This window comes from Peromyscus californicus, unplaced genomic scaffold, assembly GCF_007827085.1.
Source record: "Peromyscus californicus insignis strain IS unplaced genomic scaffold, ASM782708v3 Scaffold_3__1_contigs__length_106647218, whole genome shotgun sequence".
NCBI classification, from domain to species: Eukaryota; Metazoa; Chordata; class Mammalia; order Rodentia; family Cricetidae; genus Peromyscus; species Peromyscus californicus.
The window spans coordinates 50372658-50396469 of NW_026294551.1; the positions used below are offsets into that span (position 1 = coordinate 50372658).

The 23812-nt window shown below is 48.3% G+C and overlaps 2 protein-coding genes across 3 annotated transcripts; both read right to left on the bottom strand.

Moving 5' to 3' along the window:
* Positions 1–590: 590 nt before the first annotated feature.
* Positions 591–4897, bottom strand: Fbxo39 (F-box protein 39). Its single transcript, XM_052757940.1, has 3 exons — positions 3707–4897; positions 3039–3215; positions 591–2469 (listed from the first exon to the last, which is right to left on the bottom strand). Exons 1-3 carry the CDS (start codon positions 4730–4732, stop codon positions 2341–2343), a joined length of 1332 nt encoding a protein of 443 aa, XP_052613900.1. The 5' UTR covers positions 4733–4897; the 3' UTR covers positions 591–2340.
* Positions 4898–7529: 2632 nt separating this feature from the next.
* Positions 7530–20963, bottom strand: Xaf1 (XIAP associated factor 1). 2 transcript variants are annotated; one of them, XM_052756821.1, is made up of 7 exons: positions 20669–20963; positions 18887–19022; positions 17718–17913; positions 15556–15641; positions 13061–13381; positions 12710–12779; positions 7530–8725 (listed from the first exon to the last, which is right to left on the bottom strand). In XM_052756821.1, the coding sequence occupies exons 1-6, from the start codon at positions 20698–20700 to the stop codon at positions 12729–12731; spliced, it is 822 nt and encodes a 273-aa protein (XP_052612781.1). In that variant the 5' UTR covers positions 20701–20963; the 3' UTR covers positions 7530–8725; positions 12710–12728. The 2 variants fall into 2 exon arrangements, with proteins under 2 accessions (XP_052612781.1, XP_052612780.1); XM_052756820.1 differs by lacking the exon at positions 12710–12779.
* Positions 20964–23812: the final 2849 nt, after the last annotated feature.

The following is a 23812-nucleotide window of genomic DNA, read 5'->3' on the forward strand; positions in this document are numbered from 1 at the left end:
TTTTTCATTTATTTTACATATCAACCACAGTTTCCCTTTCCTCCTCTCTTCCCTTTCCCCACCTCTCATGTATTCCTCCCCCCCAATCCACTCCTCCTCTGTTCAGAAAGGGGCAGGTCTCCCATGAGAGTCAACAAAGCATGCCATATCACACTGAGGCAGGACCAAGCTCCTCCCCCTGCAACAAGGCTGGGCGAGGCATCCCTGCATGGGGAATAGATTCCAAAAAGCCAGCTCGTGTGCCAGGGACAGGACCTGATCCTAATGCTAGGGACCCCACAAACAGACCAAGCCTCACAACTGTCATTCACATGCAGAGGGCCTAGGTCGGTCTCATGCTTTCTTCTATAACCCAGGACCACCAGCCTGGGATGACACCACTCACAATGGCCTGGGCCCTCCCCGTTACAGCCCGCGATCTTATGGCATTTTCTCAGTTGAGGTTCCCGCCTCTCTAATGACTCTAGCTTGTGTCAAGTTAACATAAAACTAGCCAATACAGGTTCATATACACAAAACAACTTTATTTAGCTATAATGACAATGAAATGAAACTATGAAATTTGCAGGAAAGCAAGTGAATCTGGAAAGTATAATATTATATAAGGTGACCCAAACTTAGAAAGACTGAAGACACATGCTCTCTCATATGGGGATCCTAGCTGGTAATGTATGCATGTATATATGTAAATGAAGGTAAATGTGGGTAAAACTTAAGGTATTTGAAAAGAGACCAAGAGAGAGTAAAAAACGGATAAAGGAGGATGTGTGATGATCAGCGTGAGGGGTAGGTTGGGGCCAAATGAACACATGATTTAAGAAAAGAGACTCGAGGGATTTACAAGGGGGATAGTGAACAGGGGAGGGAGAAGAAGAGGAGAATTATCACTTTGTTTGATAATGCTATAATGATATCTCACATTTGATAGGTCAATTTAAAAAAATGAAGAAGCAGCCTGGGCGGTGGTGGCACATGCCTTTGATCCCAGCACTCGGGAGGCAGAGGCAGGCGGAATAGAGTGAGTACCAGAATAGCCAAAGCTACAGAGAAACCCTGTTTCAAAAAACCATAAACAAATAAACAAACAAATAAAAAAATGAAGAAGCTTTAAAAGACATCAAAGGAACAAAAGAAACATCTGTGAGCCAGCCTCAGGACCCAGTGGTCACTCATGTTCAGAGACATCCTAGTTCATGTTCTTAGTTACCAAAAATGGTGTTGTCATTGTAGAAAAGTTGAAAAATAAAGGAAAACATAAAAAAGACAAAAAATATCCGCCAAAATTCTACCTCCAATCAACTTTTGTTACATCTCTTATAGATTTTAAAAATATCTTTAGATGTGTTTTATGTCATCGACATTATTCTAAATAAAGAGTTTTGGTTTTTTTCCTCTTACCATAGCATTAGGACAGGATACATTACAGATTCATTATAGACATGGGTGTAACTGCCACTTCTAGTCTGTCTTCCCACCTGGGGACTTGAGGGTCCACAGCAGGCTGAACATGATGCCACCTGAATAGAAAACTAAAAGGAGACATGGGCCAAGCTGAGGCAGGAGCCTTTCACAGGGCCGATAACCCAGCGCCCGAGTTCCTCTGTGAGCAGTGGTATCTTAAGTGGGAGTGGTCCTGCTTCATCCAAGGACATACTGGTGGGTTCTGTGTGTGTGTGATCAGTCCCAGACCACCTCAAGGTCAGGAGGCTCTGACATGAAGGTCAGTCAGGATACAAAGCATTTCTTTTTGTTGTTGTTGTTTTGTTTTTCCAGGGTTTCTCTGTGTAGCCCTGGCTGTCCTGGAACTTGCTCTGTAGACCAGGCTGGCATTGAACTTAGACATTCAACTGCCTCTGCCTCCCAAGTGTTAAGATTAAAGGTGTGCACCACCATCGCCCAGCTACAAAGCATTTCCAAATGGGTACAGTCGGTTGGTAGAAGGTTTGTTCACTGGCTGGTCACATCAATTCAGGTAAGCAGGAGTCAGACTCCCTTGGCAGAAAAATACTTTGAGTTTGCTCTGTGGCTGAGTGGGAATGTCTAAAACCAAACTAAACCAACCAACCAAAACAAAACAAAACAAAAACTACACCAAACTGCACTTTGGTGACAAAAAGCAATCAGCCGGGATTGTTGGCAAAGATAGCACTTTAAAGACGCTTGGGGACCTTGCCGTCACCAGCAGTCCAGCCATTGCCAGGCTGTTCATGATGGTGTAGAACTGGCAAAAAGGAGAGAGAAGAAAAGGGATGAGGGCATGCGAGTCCCAAATGTAATTCACCGAGAACCAGGTTTTCAGGTCCCAAGTGCGTCTAGATGTCTTCCTCTGGAGAGCACTCTTTACATCATGGGGTAGGCGATGACAAAATAGTTAAGTTCTGAATTGATCAGCTTTCTGTATTTCCTGTAAATTTCCCGTAGGGTCCTATCCTCTTCATTTGTCTCATATCGGTTTGTATAAATTCTCACCTGTGCCGATAAAGAAACAGCACACACACACACACACACACACACACACACACACACACACAGAGATGACTATATCACTTAAGACCTGACAACCATCCAAATGCATCTACACACACAATTAATGGATGAATCGGAAAAAGCCTAAGCACAATTTCCCTTGGTATCCATGAGGGATTGATTCCAGGACCCCCCCCCCCTTGGAATCTAAGGTGCATGCGTGGATGCTCAAGTCCCTTATGTAAAATGGAACAGTGTGTGCAAATTATCTCTGGGTTGCTGATGCTACCTACTATAATGTGAATGCTATGCTTAGGCAGTAACATCAAAAAAATATACATCTTCGGTAAAGACAAAGTTGGCTGGCTTCGTGGACATAGAGCCCCCGGGAGACCGAGCAGAAGAGATGTCCAGATCCTGTCTGTGGGGCTGGACGTCTCCCACAGACAGAATCAAGGGCAGTGCTTGTCTCGGGTCTGTCTCCTGTCCCAATTTCCAACCTGCGTCAGAGCGGAAGTGCCGAGTCTAGATGTCCCCCGCTTCCACCCCTGCAAACAGCTGAGGGTGCTCACCTTTAGTGTGCGCAGGGAGCACTGCCCCTCCTCCTGGCTCTTCAGGATTCGCTCCACAAACTTAACGTCCAGGAAAGCCCAGATTTTGAAGTAAAACAGCTTTCGGCAAGCCAGGATGAGGAGATGTAGCTGCTCATCTAATGACTCGTGATTGTTGTTGAACTCAAATGTTAACTTCTAGAAAAGCACCGGAGAAGGAGGGTGGGGGGAAGGGGTCAGAGGTGCCGGGACTGCCTGGACTCTTGGAGGTCTCCAGGGACTTAAGTCAAATTTGGCTTTTTGTCAAGTTTGGTTCTTCTCATCCCCAGCTTATTGCTGACCACAGGAACGAACCATGGGGATGACTGTTTACTGCTGTGAGCCAGCGGGAAGAGGCTGCCTGTCGCCGGCAAGGCACCTCCTGGCTCAGGCTTCACAGCTCTCCAATAAGGATAAGGGAGGTTTTCTTGGTTGACAGCCAGCCCAGAAGTTCCCTGAACCCCATGTGCAAGGAGTGAACAGTGGTCTTGTGAGGAGTGTGTGGGAGGCCTGCGAGTGTGCTTGGTAGCATCTAGAACTTTGACAAAGAATTAATTGAGCATGGAGAAGCCTAGCAGAGAACAGATAGCAGGCTTTCCTGTGAGCAATAGCTCCTCACCAGCTCCTGGGGGGCCTCACTTGCCAATTACCTGCAGGGTGTTCCGGAAGGAGGGCAGAATGTCTGTCAGAGTGGGCCGCATGGACCAGTCTGGGTCACTGAAATAGCAACTTCTTAGGCTGATGCTTCTGACTGGAATCTCCTGCAGCAAGATCCGGGCCAGGCGCTCATACTTCATGACTCGCTCGAAGAAGAAGTTCACCTTTAGGTTGCTGGCCTGCCTGGCCAGCTTGGCCCAGGACATGCCCCAAACTACCTGGCCGTGGGGGTCGTGAACGTGGCATTTGATATTCATGGTCCGGAGGGTGCCAGCATTGTTGTCACTCAAGGTCTCGAGCAGCTCGTCAGAGATACAGTTGTAGTTGAGTGTTAGGAACGCCAGGTTGTGGAATGTAGCCATGGCCTTGTTGAACTGGGAGCTGCCATAGACGGCCAGGTGATGGCTGAAGAAGTCCTCAATGTTGAGCTCTGAGGCCAAGTTCTCATTCCGAAGGTAGCTCAAGGAGTTGAGGATGTGGCAGCCTTGCTCCACTGTCAGCCGGGCCCCTTTCAGGCTGAGATGGTCCAGGTGTTTGCCCATTTTCTTTAAGAAAAAACTCAAGCTCTTGATGAGCGACCCCCTGATGCTGTTTCTCCACACCAGGCGGTCCAGCTCCAGGTGTTGGATAGAGAGTGACTTTAGGCGGTTGTTACTCTTGCCGAGGCACGACAGGAGGCCTCTCATGGTGACTTGGAACTTCTTGGTCAAGACAGCATTGTAAGGGTTCAGGAACTTGATTTCCAAGTGTTCCAGGTAGCGGCCAAATTTCTTAACGTACCAGAGCGCTGACTCGAATTCAGATGCATGTACTCTAGATGGCCTCCCGCTGAACGTGATGGTCCTGTATCGCCAGAGGTCAGCTGAGTACATCATCTGGTTCCACTTTCTGCAGACCAGGGCAGCTCTGGACCTGTCCCTGTCTCCTAGCCACCAGAAAATACGTCGCAGGCACACATCTGGCAGAGTGGCCCAGCAGCTCTGCTCTTGGGGCTGGATCACTTCACCTTCTTCGTCCATCAATGGACCCAGATGTACAGTGTAGTAGTGTGGTGAGCAGGGCTTCCCAAAATGGGGAAAGAAATACAATCACGTGTTTTCTGTGAGGGGTAAAAAAGGAAGATTGTTACCTGCCAAGCAGAAATCAAACTCAATTGAACAAACCTTCTCTGTGCTTCTACTGTACTGTATCAGACCCTGGGCCAGACATAGGTGGTGCATTAGTGAATCCAGGACACACCCCACACCTGTGAAGACTGCATGTTCATCCAGGGTCACAGACCAGCACCCAACTTCAGCACAGTGAGAAGCTGCCTGTGGTGGCATATTCCTGTAATCCCAGGACTCAGGAGGCTAAGGCAGAAGGAACATAAGCTCAAGGCTAGCCTGGGCTACACATCGAGTCCCAGTTGCCCTGGACTATGTAGCAAGACCCTGTCTCCAAGAAAACAAAACATCCAGTGAGTGTTAACACAGCAAGAGAAGTGGGGAGACCCAGGCATGCTCACGATACAGGGGGGATAGCACAGATAAGAAGTAGTTTCTGTGTAAGGAGGGCTGCTCAGAAGAGGTGATATCCGTGATAAGTTTTGAAGGACGAGTAGCCTATGCAAGGCAGACCAGGCTGGCCTCGTGGCAGAGGAAAAGCTGACTGTATTACAGGCAGAAGGAACAGTAGGTGTGAAGCCACAGAAGCGTGAAGGCATGTGATGTGCTCACACTGAGGGGTAACAATGGCTTTCATATCACGAACTTGCAAAGTCTATTTAACAAAACAAACGAGCAAACAAAACTTTGCTTGTAAACGAACTGTCCAAGGTTATGAGCCTCTACCAGGGACAGTGTGGATCAAGAGGCCAAAAGGGAATATGGAAAAATGAAGACAAAAACAAAAACAAAAAATCAAACCAAAAGCTGGGGTGTTGCTTGGTAATAGAGTACTTGTCTAGCACACTTGAAGTTCAGGGTTGATCCCTAGCACTGCATAAACTGGGCATGTGGTGCTTCCCAGAATGGTGTGTGTGTGTGTGTGTGTGTGTGTGTGTGTGTGTGTGTGTGTGTGTATGCTGGGTGGGCAGGGGTGTCACATAATCAAACCCAGGCAAAGTCACAGGCTAGAAGAATATGTCAGTGGGCTACAGAGCTATAGATGTGTGTGTGTGCACATGTGCTGTGGTGTATATGTGGAGGCCAGAGGACAGCCTCTGGTATAGGTTTCCACCTTTCCCCTTTTTTGAAACAGAGTCTTTTTTACAACTTCTCTCTTGCTGTAGATAGCCTAGATTACAACTACAGCTTTATATGGGTCCTGGGGATAGATTCGAACTCTTGTCCCCACACCTGCATGGCCAGTGCTTTACGCACTGAGCCTTTTCCTGTTCCTGAGTTAAATACTTCTTTTTTTCAAGGCTCCCCCAAGTAATAAATGACACTCCCACTGGCAGAAGGTAATGGGACTTAGTGGCCTATCAATTGCTACCGTGATCTTAGTAAATTTCTTCGTGTCTCAATGTCTAGTCTGTTAATAGGAGTAGTCATTCCTTTTTCCTAGTTTTGGGAAACTTGAACGAACTGATGCAGAGAATACAGCTGGGAGGTAGAAGGAGCTGCTGTAAACTCTGGCTGCCATTAGTAAGTTGGGGCCAAGGTACTTCCGCATTTTTTTTTCTGTGAAGATGGGAACACGCCCATTTTGCAAATAGAGAATCGGAGGGTGTTGGGAGGTCAAGAAAGTTTCCTAGTGAGATGGTGTTCTAAGTGTATGGGTGTGGGATTCGAACCTACGCTAGTATTCCCAAACCTCGGCTTGGTCCACTACAATATGACACAGCTGCCAAGCAGCGAGGAAAACTTAAGGCTGTCCCATCACCAGGGCAGCCCGCCCCTCCCACGCGGGCCTCGCGGCTGCGCCGCCGGGGCCACAAGCTGCCGGCCGCCGGGTGCGTGCGTGCCTTGGGCCTCCCGTTACCGACTCACTGCGCCCCGCTTGGGCTGCAGGGACGCCGAGCGCGCCTGCCCCTCCGCCCGCGCTGCTGCTCCCACGCCGACTCTGAGAGCAACCCGGGCAGCGCCCTGCCCTCGCAGCGGCCAAGGCCACCGCCGCCTTTGTGACGCGCCGTCACCCACTGGCTCTGCTGGAGCCCGCCGGTCGGTGGGTCCCAAACCGGGAGTTGCCAGATCCACTGCTGGGGAGGGCGCTGCACAGACCCACCAGGAAAGCGCCAGGAGGAGGCAGGAGGCTGGAGGGAGGCGCACCTTGGGAAGCTCGCCAGGCTCCCTGCTCTTAACCTCTGCAGCAGGGAAGAGGTCTGATCCCAACACTGTGCTCAGGTCCGTTCCTTCCAGTTTTGACCTCCAGAAGCTCTGGGCCTCCATTGCTGTCCTCAGATGAGGACTTCTTCCACCCCCACGCTAGCCGTTAGCTGTGGGCCTCCACTCTCCTATTCTCAGATAAGGTAGCTCCTCACCCTCAAAGGGTAGGTTTCAGATCGGGTCTGCAAGCAGATCTGACTTGAACCTAACAAAGCCTGAGCTCGGTTCCCCTTCCCAGCTTCCAGAAGGTGGTGCACATCTAACCCACCCATCTTGCTTGGTGAGTAAGTAACCTTTTTGCTGAAGCCCAGGGCTGAAGGTTGAGCATTCTGTCAGTCCCCAGAAAAGCTGCCTCAACCACTTATCCCTTACTTTACTGCTAAAGCCCCCCCCCCCCCCAACGCTCCAACCCCACCTAGGGCTTCACCTTGTCACCCTCCTCCTCTCCGACATGAAAGACATGGCTCCCACTTCAAAGGAGATGAAGAAATAGTTTATTCTGGAGCCAAATATGAGTGATCATGCCCCAGAAATACAGATTCAGTTTGCCCCAAATAACCACGTTAAAGCAGGGAGACCTTGCTATGGGCCCCAGGTGCCTGCCGTACGATGACTTTCTTAGCAGTAGGAATCTGCTCATATGTTCCAAAACCTTTACCTAAGAGTCACAGGATATTAGGTCACACACAGATGTGGACGACAAGTGCCTATTTAAGGAGCTGAGATAGCTCAAGATACTTGGTGCTGGACTGGCAATGAGCTAACCTCTCCACAGCCCTGGAAGTTGTAGTCAGTCAGCCTTTGTAGAATGCTCAGTGTGTGGTGGCTGCTTTCTGGAACTTGAATTCTCCATGCTCTGCCCTTCCCTACCCCTCCCTCTTCCTTTCTCCTACTGTATCACCCCCCTCGAGCCCACACACTCCTAACACGTTTTGTTCTGAAAACCTATGAGGAAGGCCAAGAAAGAGGACAGGAGGAAACTCAGGACAAAGCTGGGGTCTCTCGGGCAACCCAGCAGTTGAGTCGAGGTGCTTAGTCAGGAGCTGAGTGGCAGCACACAAGGCCTTTTCTCCCGGTCATCTGTAGCTCCTGGGCCAACAAGGTCTGGCTCAGAAGAAGGAAAAGGCCTAAGGTCATCTTCTGAAGCCCAACGATTAAAGGCTGACTCTTTTCCTAAATAAAGACCACCCAAAGTGCTGAGATCCAGCGTGGCCATGGCTGTTGTAAACATGAGCACATGTCAGCTGTGGTTACCTGCACTAGACCTGCATATGCATGTGTGTGTCAGCATGCGCGCGCGCGCGCACACACACACACACACACACACACACACACAGACACGCGCGCGTGAAAGCACTCATGCACGCAGGCTGAAGACATGAAGGAAGGGGAACTGTTGGGAAGAAAGGGGGTTCACAGGAGTGGGATGGGGATGAGGGAAGGCAATGGAGATAAGTATGATTACAGTACATTGTTAACATGTATGAAACTGCCAAGAATTAAAGGGAAAAAAATTCAATTACAGGGATTGGTAAAGAAAACAAAGTTGTGACCACCATGAGAGGAAGCTGGGAAGCCAGTGTGAACTGGGAAGCCAGTGTGAACTCGAGCTCTTCTGAATCCTAGGACCTCTTTCCTCTGGGGCTAGCTGGTTCTTCTCACTTGATTTTTCTTTTGATGAGCTAACTTCAGGCACTTCTCCTAAAGAAACGAAAATAGATGTTAAAACGCTTCAAGTGAGAGACAAGTTGCTAAGTATTTACTAGCTTTTCTGTTGCTGGTCCTCCCCACCAACAGGGACTGTCAAAGCCAGGGCTTTGCGAGTGCTAGACCAACCCTCGACCTCACAGCTAGCTACATCTTAGTCCCCTCCAATGCTGCTGGTTTCTGGTCTCTGGGCGTTGCTGTCCCTTGTTCTGAAGCATGCCTGACTGAGACTGGGATGAGATGGCATGGAAGAGACTTGGGGTAGTGGTTAATGGAGGCGGACATCACACATGTAGGGCGTCTTTGTAGCCACTGAAATCAGTGAGCAACATTGTTACTTGGTTAGTGCCAAGTCATAGAACAGAAGCATAGAAGGATGTGTATAACAACACTCCCAGATGTTCATGTTTGCCAACGGGTATATCATAGGGCTGTCGAGTAAAATACAGGGTGACCCATTAACTTTCAGTTTCAGAGACTCAAAGAATCACTGTATGAGAGACAATGATTCTCCCTTTATGAGAGTCCGGGAGACTCAAAAGTGTCGAAACAGAGGCAGTTGAAGCAGTTTTACGACCTTGCAAAGTCTCGAGAGAAAAGGTAAAAATGGCTAGTGCTCCCATTTGGTGCAGAACAGTGATTTTCATAGTTCTCAGGTGGGAAAAATTGCTGCCCAACTTTCCCCATAGGTTGGCCCTCGAGTTAGATTTTCTAGAGTAGCCTCCCAACCCTGGGGGTGGGGGTGGTGTGTTGAGATTCACTTCTATCCTAGTCCAGAGGCTCAGTCATGTAGCAGACTAACTTTTCAACCCTGACGTAAACTAAGAAGCACCCAGGCAAATGGGTGCCAGCTGCTAGCCAGAGAAGGCTTGGGGCTTCCTGTTTGCTTGCAATTCCATAGCGAGCTCTAAAGGCACTTTTATACTGAAATGCATTTGCAGACGGGAAATGGACCATAATGGTGGATTTCTTACAATTTCTCAGGTCATACTTAGATTAAAACCAGTCTCCATTTCTTTGAAATTCAAATTTGATTGGGCATATCGTATTTCTACTTGCTAAGTCTGGCAAGGATGGAGAAAAGTGGGGAAGGAAATACTCCACTAAGGATGAAATTAGTTCATTTTTTATAAAACTTATACATGCATAAATAAATTAGAAAAAAATGGCCTCGCTTTTTGAAGGACTGCTCATCTTATAAAGTAAAAAAAAGGTAAATGGCAGAGTAAGGAATATACTAAGATAATGTGGGTGGCAGACAGTTCAACCCTGTGGTTCATGTTAGAGAAGATAAGGCTTTGAAAGGACGCCCGCGGGCTGCTGGAATTGCTTCCTCAGTGATGTGACTGCGGACATGGAGTGGGGAGGGGGGAAGAATTAGCTTGTGTGTGTATGTGTGGTGTTGAGGAATGAATCCAAGGCCTTATGCATGATGGACAAATGTTTTGCCACTAACCTATATACCTAGTCCTCTCTCCTACTATTTATTTATGTATTTATTTTTCAACATAGGGGATCACTATATAACTTAGTTGGTCTTGAATTCACTATAAAGCCTAGGCTGTCCTCAGACTCGGGGTCCTTCTGTCTCAGCCTTCCTTTTTAAAAAAATTGTGATATTTGCACGTATGTGCAGATATGTGTGTGAAGGTCCATCCTCCCACGGGTAAAGGTCAGAGTTTGCTATCTTGGTATCTTTTCTTGATTGCATCTCTGCTTTGTTTTGGGACAGGGTCTCTCACTGAACCTCAACATCACTATTTCAGCTAAACTGGCTGGCCAGCGAGTGCCTGGGACCCACCTGTCTCTGTTCCCCTAGCACAGAGGTTTCAGGCATGAGTCACTGTGCCTGGCTTTTGCGTGGGCTCTGCAGATTTGAGCTCACATTCTCATGCTTACACAGCAAGCACTCTAACCATTGAGCCATCTCCCCAGCCCCCCGTCTCAACTTCCCAAGTGCTGGGATTACAGGAATCCACCTTTAACCCTAACTGAATCAGCTGCTTTGTTTTTTTGTTAACTTGACACAGCCTAGAGTCATCTGGGAAGAGGGACCTCAATCGAGAAAAATGCCACCATCACATTGGCCTGTAGGCAAGTCTGTGGGATTATTTTCTTGATTAATAATTGCTGTGGGATTTTGGGTAGTACCATGGGTGCTATAAGCAAGGAGGCTGAGGTCGGGCGGAGGTGGCACACGCCTTTAATCCCAGCACTCGGGAGGCAGAGCCAGGCGGATCTCTGTGAGTTCAAGGCCAGCCTGGTCTACAGAGCGAGATCCAGGACAGACAGCAAAACTACACAGAGAGCCGGGCGGTGGTGTCGCACGCCTTTAATCCCAGCACTCAGGAGGCAGAGCCAGGCGGATTTCTGTGAGTTCGAGGCCAGCCTGGGCTACCAAGTGAGTTCCAGGAAAAGGCGCAAAGCTACACAGAGAAACCCTGTCTCGAAAAAACCAAAAAAAAAGAAAAAAAAAGAAAAAAAAAAAAGAAAAAAAAACTACACAGAGAAACCCTGTCTCTAAAAAAAACAGAAAAAAAAAAAAAAAAAGGAGGCTGAGTAAGTCATGAGAGAGCAAGCCAGTGAGCAGCATTCCTTCATGGCTTCTGCATCAGTTCCTGCTGTGGGTTCCTGCCCTGACTTCCCTGAGTGATGGACTACAAGCAGCAAGGTGAAACAAAACCCCTTTCCAAATTGCTTTTGGTCATAGTGTTTTATCATAGCAATAGAAAGCAAATGAAGACACTGAGCTAGTTTGAAAATCAGCTTTCAGTTGATATGATACCAAATAATGTCTATTATAACAAAATTCAGTGTTTTTTTTTTTTTTAAGACAGGTTTTCTATGTAGTCCTGGCTATCTAAGAATTCTCTATGTAGAGCAGGATGGCCTGGAACTCATAGAAATCCACCTGCCTCTGCCTCTGCCTCCTATGTGCTAGGATGGTGTGGGATGTCCTGTATTCTGTGAATATATGTTGCTATGATTGATTGATAAATAAAACGCTGATTGGCCAGTAGCCAGGCAGGAAGGATAGTGTAGGCAGGATGAGGAGGAGGAGAATTCTGGGAGGTAGAAGGCTGAGGGAGGGAGACACGGCCAGCCGCCACGAGGAGAAGCATGATGTAAGATACTGGTAAGTCATGAGCCATGTGGTAAGGTATAGATTTATAGAAATGGGTTAATTTAAGATATAAGAACAGATAGCAAGCAGCCTGCCATGGCCATACAGTTTACAAGTAATATAAGTCTCTGTGTGTTTACTTGGGGGACACAAGTGGGAGAGATTTATCCCAACTGCTGGCAGGCCAGGACACAGGAAAACTTCAAACTTCAGCTACACTAGGATTTAAGGCATGCACCGCCACGCCTGTCCATATTTTGTGTTTTTTTAAAGTATCAAATAACTAAGGCCTCTAGCCAAGAACTTAAGAGCATAGACTTTGGAGCCTTACATTGTAAAGTTCCTCAAATGGTTCTGCACCCCCCCCCAGTTTTCTCATCTGTAGAATGGGGGTAAATTAACCTGTCTTGTCTATAAGGAAGGTCAGCCATAGCCAAGCACTGCAACATTGTACAATGTTTGTAACATGCACAGTGGCTGACTACTAATGACAACTCTTATTAATACAAGAAATAGTCTTGGGGGCCCAGAAGATGGCTCAGTGGCTAAAAACGTTTACTATACAAACCTGGCAACTCCTGGAACTCTTATAGAGGCAGAAGGAGAAAAGTGACCCCACAGAGTTGTCCCCTGACCTCCACATGCTTACCAGTGTGACTCTCCTCCCAATAATAACATTGAAAGAGTAAAGCTTTCTTTAAAAAGAAGATAGTCTTGGATGGAAAACTCAGGACGAGGGAGCCAGCTATAAACCTGGGTGTGCTGGAGGCAAGCCACCAACTGCCTTCACATCTGGAGCCAGACCCTTCTGCTCTTAGGCCTAAGCTGCCTGTCTCCACCCAGAAAGAGCTCACCGACAGCCCTGGGCTTCGCTCATTCACTCCACAGCATTGGATCGTTGCCATGTGTCCGGGCCTGGTACAGCTGCAGACACAGACAGGAGAGAGCCAGTTCTACCCTCCAAGGGGACCCAGTGACTGGAAAGTGACACAAACCAGGTAGCAAGTGTTGGAGAGAATGTGCATGGGCACATGGAAGCAGGAAGAAGCATGGGAGGAACTGTCCAGCCACCACACTGGTCCACCACCCCCATCCCCCTACTTCCATCCCCAATCCCCCCATTCCCTCCCACCTCTGGGTAAACACTGTGCAGCTGGTTCCCAGCCAGGTGAGGAGGCAGCAGGGTGGAGGGGAGAGGAAGGTACCTGGTGCTGATTTAGAACAGGCAAGGGAAGTAAGATGCCACACTGAGAACACCTCTGAAAGATGTCATAGGCTGCTTCATCTCCTCCCGTAGCAAGAGCAGCCCTCTGCTGGAGCACAGACCTCAAAGACAGATCCAGGGTGCCATTTTGGTCCTTTGCCTCTTGCTTTGTTGAACTGTTTCTATTTTTTGCCTTTGGGCGAACATCTTTGTTCACTGTGGGTGTTTGATTTCCGGTCACCTGACTTGTAAAGGATGGAGGAAGGAGTTTTGGCTTTCCATCCTGAAGATATTTCACAGTCCTTGAGGCTGGACATTGTTTCTGCAAATGTGAGTTACATATGAATTAAAATAAATTACTTCAGCTGTAATAGTTGCACAATACAGCTGAGAGAACCTGCAAGGCTTCTCCCTATAAACACTTAGAGATGATGAAGGGTCAGCAGCATGGCTCTGTGGGTAAGAGTGCTTGCTGTCAAGCCGGAAGACCTGAGTCTGATACCTGAACTCACATAGTGGAATGAGAGAACCTAGCTCCACAAGACCTTCACTCAGTGTGTGTGCGTGCACGTGCGCCTACTTGTCTGTATGTGCGCGCGCGCACACACACACACACACACAGAGTAAATAATTGTAAAAAAAAAAATTGATCCTGAATAATATAAGGCAGACATTCGATGTTACAGCTGACTTTGTTGGAAGAAAAAAGACTCAGGTTGCAGGAATGGAGGTTTGGATGTGTCCTTCGAAAATCCAGGGGGCTGGAGAAATGGCTCAATCATGAAGGGGACTGGCTGCTCTTGCAGAGGACCCAGATTTGGTCGGCCCTCAGCACCCATGTCAGGCAGCCCACAACCACCTGTCACTTCAGTTCTAGGGGATCTCATACCTTCTCCTGGCCTCCACGAACACTGCACGTGTGTGGTGCACATACAGACAAGTAGGCACACACACGTATATAAACACAAATAAAAATAAATCCATCATGATGGTGCACGCCTTTAATCCCAGCACTCAGGAGGTAGAGGCAGGCAGATCTCTGTGAAGTCAAGGCCAGCCTGGTCCACAGAGTGAGTGCCAGGACAGCCAGGGCTCTGTAGAGAAACCTTGTCTCCCCGAAGTCCCTAAAAAAAATATACTAAAATCCAAATGTTACCCGTATTGTCATAGGCAGCTGCACCTTTGGGAGGTGAAGGTCGCAAAGGCTCCTGCCACACCAATGGGATTATAAAAGATGCTTCAAACAGCCTAGCCAGCTGCTCGCTTGCTCTTTGCCTTCTGCCATTCAAGGCAGCAGCAAGGCCCTCCCTAGACGCCAAATGACTACACTCCGAACTTGGATTGTGAGGCTTCAGAACGTTGAGAAACATTTCTGTCACGTAGAAATTGCCTAGCCTGTGGTCTTTTGTTATAGCAGTGCAAATGGACCAAGACACTGCAAGAGATGTGGAATTCGTCCTGTAACCAGGGGCTTGGATGAGAGGAAAATCCCAGCTGTGAAAGATGAGGAGAGGGAAGGAAAAGCCCCTCCCCTGCACGGCACTGCCAGGAATGGCAGGTTTCAGCTGCTGCAATAAAAAAGAGCCAGCTCATCCCTAAGTTCCCCTAGTCCTGATGTTCCATGGTGGGTGGTTTTTTTTTTTTTTTTTTTTTTTTTTTTTTAAGACAGTGTCTCACTATGTAGCCCTGGCTGTCCTGGAACTCACCATGTAGACCAGGCTGGCCTAGAACTCAGAGATCTGCCTGCCTCTGCCTCCCGAGTGCTGGGATATTCTATTTTTCTCTTTTTTTCTTTTCTTTCTTTCTTTCTTTCTTTCTTTCTTTCTTTCTTTCTTTTTTAAAGAAAGATAAACAGCTCTCTGTTCCAGGGGCGGGGTGGGGTAGGAGGGAGGAGATGAGTTCCTGGGAGAGAAGCTGTGGTGTTTCCCAGGAGGAAGAGCTCTAAGACAAGAGTGCAGCTTGGCTCAGCAACGCACTAAAAAGCATCCAAGGCTATGGAGGGCTAAGTCTGGCAGCGCTCTTCCATAAAACCGGTCAGTCAACCAGCTACAACATCGGACATCTCCAGAGTCCCCTTTTAATATTCAGTATGCTGTCGGTTTATTATGGAAACATGGAAAAGTCCCTTTTTGTCTCATCGGGGAGTTCACAGCTAAGTACCATGTGGACAGAAAGCCTAAAAGGGCAGGGCCTGTTGAGGCCCACATTGCAAAGTCTAGGTCCTGAAGGTTGGTGATGGTCGGAGGTGATCAGGGCCATCAGGAGTTGTCAGGGCTGCTGCTTGAAGGGATAGGCACAAATGAAAACCAACTATGCATGCCAAATTTGCCCAGAGAACCTTGAAACATAGCAAAACAAAACAAAGTGAAATAACAAACATCAGAACCTTTGATAACTGAGCCGTGCAAAATTGGTCTGGAATCTGCTGTTCATACCTTGCTTGTTGGAGTATGAACTGGCTATTGCACAGCTAGAAAGTGGGATGTTGCTACTCACCATATGGGAGACATCCTTATTTTCTGGAATCACTTGTTTGCAGTAATTGCAATGGGTTTTCCTTCCAGGAGATACAGTTCTCTTCCCTGAGTAATCACAGAAACATCACAAATGACTGTTCTTGACGATGGCTAGCCCACGTCTCCCCAAGATGCTCCTAAGGCCTGTATTCATGAACATTGACCATCCTTAGGCTAGCCTAGTCCAGGAGAGAACTGGCTGGACAGCCATTTTTATTACAGTGGCACTGTTCAAGAGACCTTTTCCTAGAGCAGAACTGGTTTTTCGGCAATTGAAAGGGCTTATATACATAGCTGCCCCAAAAGGACACTAGCCTACTGGAGCGTGTGGCTCTGACAGGCCTTGCCCTTCTCCCCCATTCCCTCTGCTTTGCTAAAAACCATTAGATTACATTCCTAAAGCTAGCCACCAAGGTCTAGTCCCTTAGTTGGCCACTTCCTCTTCCTGAGGCTGACTACCAAAGTCCAGCTGTCAAAGTATTGAAGTCCAGCCATCAAAAACCACCTTTGACACCTAATTAACATGCCCAATTAAAATTAAACACCTCATCCTAACATGGGCTTTCCCCTTTTACCTTTATAAACTGCCATTTTCCTATGGACTATGTCTGCTTCCTTTTTATCCAGAGGCATTCCTTTGTCCCTCCAGGACACATACCCCTGCCCCCTTTCCCTTGTTCCCTTCCCCTTCTTCCTCTTCCTCTATCTCCTGTCATTGTCTCTTATTCCCGTCCTCTGCCCCTCTGAGGCAAATAAATCTTTGTTCTGAGAACTTGGTCTTGGGGTCCTGAGCCAATACATTTCCTTTCATGCCCAGACTGCCTAATTGAGCTATTCTCAATTAATTTCCAAGCTCTGTGATGCAACCAGGTGTTGGTTGAGGTTGTGTTGTATTGAAGATGTCAATGAACTTTGTGTTGGGAACTGTTGGGTGGGTGGGAGGCCAGGCACAACAGAGTGAAGGAAAAGTACATGAATCTCATACTTCCTGGCTTTCTATTGGCCAATTTTGATCTTGGGTAGAGTGTTGCCCTGGTGGGACTTACTAAGGGGTTTCACAGTTTCTCCACATGCCATCACATTGTCAAAACAACCAATGGAGTCAACAAAAGATGTGAAACATCGGCAACTGTGTTCTTTGCAAACACTCCTATAACAAGGTCATTGAATTGGGTCAACAGTCTACAGAGAGATCAGTGGTAGAGCACTTGCCTAGCATGTATGAGACTCTAGGTTCAAATCCCCCAGCACTGGAACTGGAGAGAGAGGTGGGGGGAGAATCTGAAGTGATACTGGAAAGCTGATATACAAAGCTACAGTCTGGAGCTGTAGCAGCCTCCCATCCGCCCATTGCTAATTGCTGTGGTTTGACATAAACACCCCACTCTCTTGGTGAGCTGATGTGTTTGAACATTTGGTTCTTAGCTACTAATGCTGTTTTGGCAAGTTGTGGCACCCTTATGAGGTAGAGCCTCACGGGAAGAAGTGGGGTGCTGGGTGCAGGCCTTGAGGTTTCATAGCCCAGCTCTAGGTCTTGTGCTTTCTGCTTCCCACTGTGGGTTCAGAGTGACTGACCAGTGCAGTGTCTCATGTTCCCGCCATCATGCCTTCCCCAATGTAACAAGACTGTTCTCTCTCAAACTATAAGCCTCAGTAAACCCTTTCTGCCTGAAGCTTTTCTGCTTCTTACCATTTTTTTTAAAATCACAGAATGGTAAAAATAGGCAATACACTCAGGTGGAAAAGGAGGATCTAGGCTTAGTGCTGGAAGCTGGACTGTCCATTCTTATTTGTTCCCTGATCTCTTTGTGTGTTTTTCATCTATAGGATGATTTGGGTGGCCTTACCAGGCTAAGATTATGTCTTTAGAATGTGAAGAAAGTCCTTCATATTTAGGATTGCCCATGACTTTCTTTCCCTCTTCTCTGTGGCTCTTACGCCCCACCCCTGGCTTCTTGTCTTCCCTGGATAAGTCACTGAAGGGCACTACAGACCCACGAGAAGACTACTCCAGTCCAATACAGACTTGGACACCCTCTTCTCTCCTGTGCTGTTAAGAGTTCCTGTCCTTGCATCCTGCCCAGGAGACTGTCTGGCCCTGGAAACTATCCTCCTTCTTTCCAGCTTCTCTCTGATGCTCACCTTCTTCAGACCTGGCCTTTGCACTCAGACACACTTCTTTGTGCTGGGCCAACACTCCGAGTATGATGGGTTGGTTGCAGTGTGGACAACGCTCTATCCGGCTGCCACAGTGGGACTCGTGGACATCCAGCTTGCTGAGGTGCACAGCCAGGTCACAGAATTTGCACTTGGCAGGATGCTGTTGGATGTCCTTGGTCTGTGGGAAGATGGAGGACATGGGACCAACTGCACATACTGATGACATAGTGCAGACTACCCAAACTGTGCTGGCTAGTTTTATGTCAACTTGACACAAACCAGAGTTATCTGAAAGGAGGTAATCTTAATTGAGAAAATGTCCCCATAAGATCCAGCTGCAGGACATTTTCTTAATTAGTGACTGATGGGGGAGAGCCCAGCCCATGGTGGATGGTGCCATCCCTGGGCTGGTGGTCCTGGGTTGTATAAGAAAGCAGGCTGAGCCAGCCATAGGAAGCAAGGCAGTGAGCAGCACCCCTCCACGATCTCTGCATCAGCTCCTGCCTCCAGATTCCTGCCATGCTTGAGTTCCTGTCCTGACTTCCTTAAGCCAAATAAACCTTTTCCTCCCCAAGTTGCTTTGGTCATGGAGTTTCATCAAAGCAGTAACCCTGACTAGGATACAAACACATGTACACAGAGATGCGGGTTCTAGCCTCGGCCCCTGGCCTCTCCTTACATCACTCGGGCTAGCCATGCTTCACACTTGGGTCCGTGAGATCCTAGAGGATGGAGACCTCTCTTTCCTCTAGCACCTAACCTAGGCCTCAAAAGGTGTTTGTTTGTTGGACCAGTTTGAATCTAAATGGTTGCCTGAGCTTGATTCTCAGATAAAGCCACAGGAGAAATTGATTTGGAAAGGTAGGAAAGAAGACTGAGCTGGGCCCATCTGCCTCCTCCTTACAATTCTCTAAAAGGATGTTTAGCCTTTCTTAAAATGGACCCCTTGCCTTGCCAGGCCGGGAGTCCCACAGCAGAGAGTAGAAAGGGAAGCAAATGGGGCAGCCTCAATGTAGCACACACACAAAAACCTTTTCTCTTCCCAAACTGAGGTCAGACACGGAGGGGCGAAATGACTTTCCCACAGGGCCAGGGAGGACTGGGCTCCAGCTACTGACCCCAGGCCTCTGTCCAGACTGCCACCTGCTCACCTGCTGGTGCACAGCTTCTGCATGCTCCTTCATCTTTGACTTTGGGATGGGCTCCTCACATTCCGGGCAAAGGACCAGGAAGCGCAGGCAGTGGGCCTCGTGGAGGGTGAAGTGGACAGAGGCCACATTTCTTTTGCTTCAGGATAAAGTGGGGGAGAAAGAAAGGCTCATTGTTTCAGTATAAAGCATGAAGCCTTGTTGCATACCTAGGGACAGCTCTTCCCAGACCTTCAAGCATGGAAAATACTGTGACGCCGATGATGCTCTCCTGCCCTGCTTGTGCTGGTGAAAAGGCAGAAAAAAATTGCCATCATAGAATAATTGTGAGGGCAGTCTACAAAGTACTGCACTGCCCAGGAGAGTGGACAGGAAGGAATGGTAGAAAGGGGTTACCAGGGCAACAGGGCAACTTTCGAGAGTGATGAGAGATTCATTTCCTAGGTTGTGGGATGGTTTCACAGGTAAGTAATGTATGCCAAAATGTGTACTTTAAACATGTACAAGTCAGCTGTGCCTGTTGGCACAGGTTTGTCATCCCAGCTGTTCATGAGACTGAGACAGGAGGATGGCTAGTTCAAGGCCTACCTACGCAATAGAGTGAGTTCAAGATCAGCCTGGGTAAGTTAGTGAGACTTGTCTCAAAATGCAAAGTAATAATAGAGCTGGGATACAACTCAGTAGAGTGATCGGCTGCTCTGTAATACCCTAGACTTAGTGCCAAGGACTCTCCATTCTCAGAGATGGGGGAAGGAGGGAGGTGAAGTTTATTCTTTTCCATTTATCTCTCAGTAAAGCCATCATGAAAACAAAATAACGTCAGTTGGCATTGCAGCCCTGCCGTGACCACACTTTCTACAAGGGTGGAAACAACTTTCAGAATATCCAAGGGTTTCGCAACTCTCCAAGAGCGAAAGTCCACCCAGCTGTCTCCTGTCCCTGGGCTCTCCTGGGACAGCTACTCAGAGAGATGCTGAGACCCCGGGGGAGTCTGCTAGGGCAGGGTGTTCTCACTGGAAATGTGTAGGGGATAGTTGTTCTATGACCTTGCTGCTCCTTTTACCCACTCAGGCTGATGGCCCTAAAGGGCCAGCTGTCCATGGGAGGTGCCCCAGGGCCTAGCACCTGGGCCATGGCCACAAAGGGACCATGAAAAGTCTCACTGCTGTTAGCCTGATCAGGCTGTCCCCACAGCTGCACAGGGTGATGTCTCCTTGCTCAGCTTCCCCTCTCTCTGTTCTGCCTACCTATATACTCAGCACTTTTTCCAGAGTCTGGAGATCCTGGGGAGGCTTAACCCAGTAACTGCAGCAGGTAGGTTCTGCTGAGAGACAGGCTCGCTTTACTTGGAGATGCGGTCACTGCTCCCTGCTCTGTCCTCCAAGTTCTACCGCCCAGCTCCTTTGTCAGGTGGAGGGTGGGAATAACCCTGGAGCAATTTCCAGGTCCCTCTCACAGATGGGTGGGAAGACTATGTTGCCAGGGCCGCACTCTAGGACCTAAGCTTCAACAGGAATGAATAGCCTGCTAGGGACAAGTCCCTGGCTACTTGACTTCGTGGCTGACCAGCCAGCCTGAAACGCCCATGCTGAGGGAGTGTAGTGACGTTGAGGTATCACTGACCACTCTGTCCAGAGATCTAGTTTTGGCTTCCTCACCCCAGGAGTTCCAGTCCCTTCTGGCTTGCCCTCTGGTGTGTCCCTCATCCCGTTCACTTCAGAAATAGCTTTCTCTGCTCTGCCCCCCCACCCCCTCTGGCCAGCCCTGGAAAAAGTGCTTTCTTACCAGTTCCTGCACACCTGGAAGTCAGCCTCCATGCTCTGCTCCTCGGAGGACTTCTGTGGAGTTTCCTTTATTGCATACAAGAAAACAAAACTGAAAGTGTTTCCCCAGCCTGGCTCACAGCAGCAGGGAGGAGGGGACTTGGAGAATTCTCAGCCCAGGGCGGTTCCCAGGTCCCTGTAACTGAACACTCCCAGAAGGTCACTCTGCAGCATGATCTAGTCCCCTGCCATGCCCCTCATCCTGAGCTACTGTGACTGTGACCTCCAGGGTGGGGGTGAGCGGGCAGGTCTCCTCTGGGCAGCACAATGGCTCCTTCCTCCCTCCCCCCCCCCCCTTCTGGTTTCACTCTATCTGGATCCCCACCCCTTTCTCAACCTGTGACATCACTCCTCCACGCTGCCTCTGTCTGGTCTATCCTCCGGTGTTAAGCTCCCCGAAGAAGCAGCCCCGGCACCTGCACCCTGCTTGGGTTCCAGTTTATAGTGACTGAAAACAAGGTCTGTGAGGAACTGGGCACGGGGTACAGGGTGCTGGATGCTCAGCCTATAGACTTTGGGGCAAGTCTTGGGAGTGGCCATGCATAACTCCCGAGTTCGTCCTCTGCTGCAAAAAACAGTGATGACGAAGTCATTTAAGTCCAAGGTGACAGGCACCACAAGGAGCCCTTGTCATTCCACCCTCAAATGGTAAAACTGAGGCACCGAGGGGCTGAATAACCTATACAAGTTCCCAGGTGACATGGCCCATGGTGTGATTCCTCTGCCGTAGGTGCAGGGCTGAGGGATCTGCACTCGGATCTGGTCAAGATAATTCACTGGGAGCTTGAGTCGTCTCAGCCTTCTGGAGGCTGTTTCATGGCTGACTGGGTTACACTGGGACTCCTGGGGGACTTTAGGGTCCAGGTGCTCCTAGAAATTGCATGCAAAATCGATGCCATGTCAGGATACGTTTGTTCTCAAGGAGGTGCCCACAGCCCCAGGCAGCTGACTAACGAGACTAGCTAACCTCATGTCTTTGAACCTTGGAGGCTCAGAGAAACCAAATTCTATTAATGACAGCCCATGTCCAAAGTTATTATATTGCATAATGGAATCAAGTGGAGATAGAACTATTGCTGGTTTCTTGTGTTCATTTTCTCCCCCCTTCCCCCCAGGAAGAAACAGTCATTAGTTACGTGAATAAAGATGACAAAAGAGGTTTTGGGGATAGACAGTGGTATGGCACTTGCCTACCATGCGTGAGACTTTGGGGCTGGTCTCTACTACACACACACACACACACACACACACACACACACACACACACACCACTATCACAAAATAGTATATCTCAGTGACAACTGATACATTCACAAACACAGCTACGCACCAAACAATGACATTTCTGACAACAGTGGGACCGTACACAGAACAGTAGCCACCTAAGATGGTAGAGAACCGAAGAAATCCTGTCACCCAGTGACGAAGCAGCTCTTGAATGTCCCAGTGCGGAGTCACTTGTGTTTGTACTGCCCTTGGCATGAATGCAGAGTGCAGGAGAGCAGAGGGCTGCGTGAATGTGGTCAAGTTGCATTACACACATGCCCTAAAATGCCAAATAATAAACAAAAAAAAATACAGCGCACAGAATTATACATAGGACAGGTTCGGTGGGAAAAGCACCCGCCACTAAACCTGAGTTTAAACCCTGAGTTCAGGTCCCAGGACCTACATGGTGGGAGGAGAGAACCAACTCCCTGGAGTTCTTCTCTGACCTCCACACACACAAAATGCATGTTTTGAATATTATGTATAGTACTTGATAATCATAACAGGCAGCTATATTACTGGCTTGAGGATTTACTATGCTATACTTCCTGTTGTCATTATAGAATATATTCTCTTTATCTATAAGCAAACTGTTTAGGGCTAGTCAAGTAGCCCAGTAGTACATCACGTGCTTAGCATGCACGAGGCCCTAGATTCCACTAGATTCCATTCTTAGCATGTTTAAAAGAGAAGAAATAATCAAGAAATCACAATGTTTACTTTTGACATTAAAAACAATGATGCGGGACTGGAGAGATGGCTCAGAGGTTAAGAGCACTGGCTGTTCTTCCAAAGGTCCTGAGTTCAATTCCCAGCAACCACATGGTGACTCACAACCATCTGTAATGAGATCTGGTGCCCTCTTCTGGCCTGCAGGGACACATGCAGGCAGAGCACTGTATACATAAACAAATCTTTAAAAAAAAATGACAATTCAGAATGAAGAGTTGGCTTGTTCTGAGCCAATTTGAATGACCGTGCCCCAGAACTATAAACAAATTAACACCCTGGTTCCCCAAGAACATGGTCCTCCAAGGACATGTGTTAACCTTTGAATGTAATATGTCTGCTGCAGACTGTTGTGTTTGAATACTTGTCCACCCCGGTTCCCCAAGAACATGGTCCTCCAAGGACCTGTGACACCCTTTGAATGGAACAGGTCTGCTACAGACTGTTGTGTTTGAATACTTGTCCCCTAGCTGACCGTGCTGTTTTAGGAGCTTGTGAAACTTTCAGGGAGTGGGGCCTGGCTAGAGGAAACAGGTCAATGAGAGGTGGGTCTTGTGGGGATAGGCCAGCCTTGCTTCCTGTCTAAGCACTTTCTGCTCTCTGTACTGGGTATCAAGCGGCTGTTGCATGCCCACTGCCATGCCTGCTCACCACGACGGATTAATGCCCCTTTGTATGAGTTACCTTCTCCTTGTGAGAGAACACTTGACAACTTCAAAGAGGAAAGGATAATTTGGGCTCGCAGTTTGAGGGTACCGTCCGTCATAGTGGTGAAGGCTTGGCAGTAGGAGCATGAGATGTGGGTCATGTTGAATCTGAGTCAGGAAGCAGAGCAATGAGTGCTGGTGCTCAACGCTCTTTCTTCTTTTTATCAGTTCATCACATCCACCATTCATGGATGCTCTTTCCACCTCAGTCAATCCTCTGGAAACACCCTGAACAAAGCCCGAGGTTTGTCTCCTGGGTGACTCTAAATCCAGTCTCAATGGCAAGGTAACCATCCTACCCTTCAAACTAGGGGCCAACAGGAGTCCTTCCTCCCTTCCGTTACGTTTCACAGGTATGTGCCACACCGAGGAAAGTATCCAGCTCTCTGTGGTCCTGTGCA

Excerpts from the sequence above, each read along its gene's own strand:
- Fbxo39 (XM_052757940.1), bottom strand. The coding sequence starts at position 4,732 with ATGGACGAAGAAGGTGAAGTGATCCAGCCCCAAGAGCAGAGCTGCTGG. Across the intron at positions 3,216-3,706 it reads CCTTCCGGAACACCCTGCAG|AAGTTAACATTTGAGTTCAA; the intron begins GTAATTGGCAAG and ends GTGCTTTTCTAG. Across the intron at positions 2,470-3,038 it reads GCTCCCTGCGCACACTAAAG|GTGAGAATTTATACAAACCG; the intron begins GTGAGCACCCTC and ends TTATCGGCACAG.
- Xaf1 (XM_052756820.1), bottom strand. The coding sequence starts at position 20,700 with ATGGAGGCTGACTTCCAGGTGTGCAGGAACTG. Across the intron at positions 19,023-20,668 it reads TTCCAGGTGTGCAGGAACTG|CAAAAGAAATGTGGCCTCTG; the intron begins GTAAGAAAGCAC and ends TTTATCCTGAAG. Across the intron at positions 17,914-18,886 it reads CAGAAGCTGTGCACCAGCAG|ACCAAGGACATCCAACAGCA; the intron begins GTGAGCAGGTGG and ends ATCTTCCCACAG.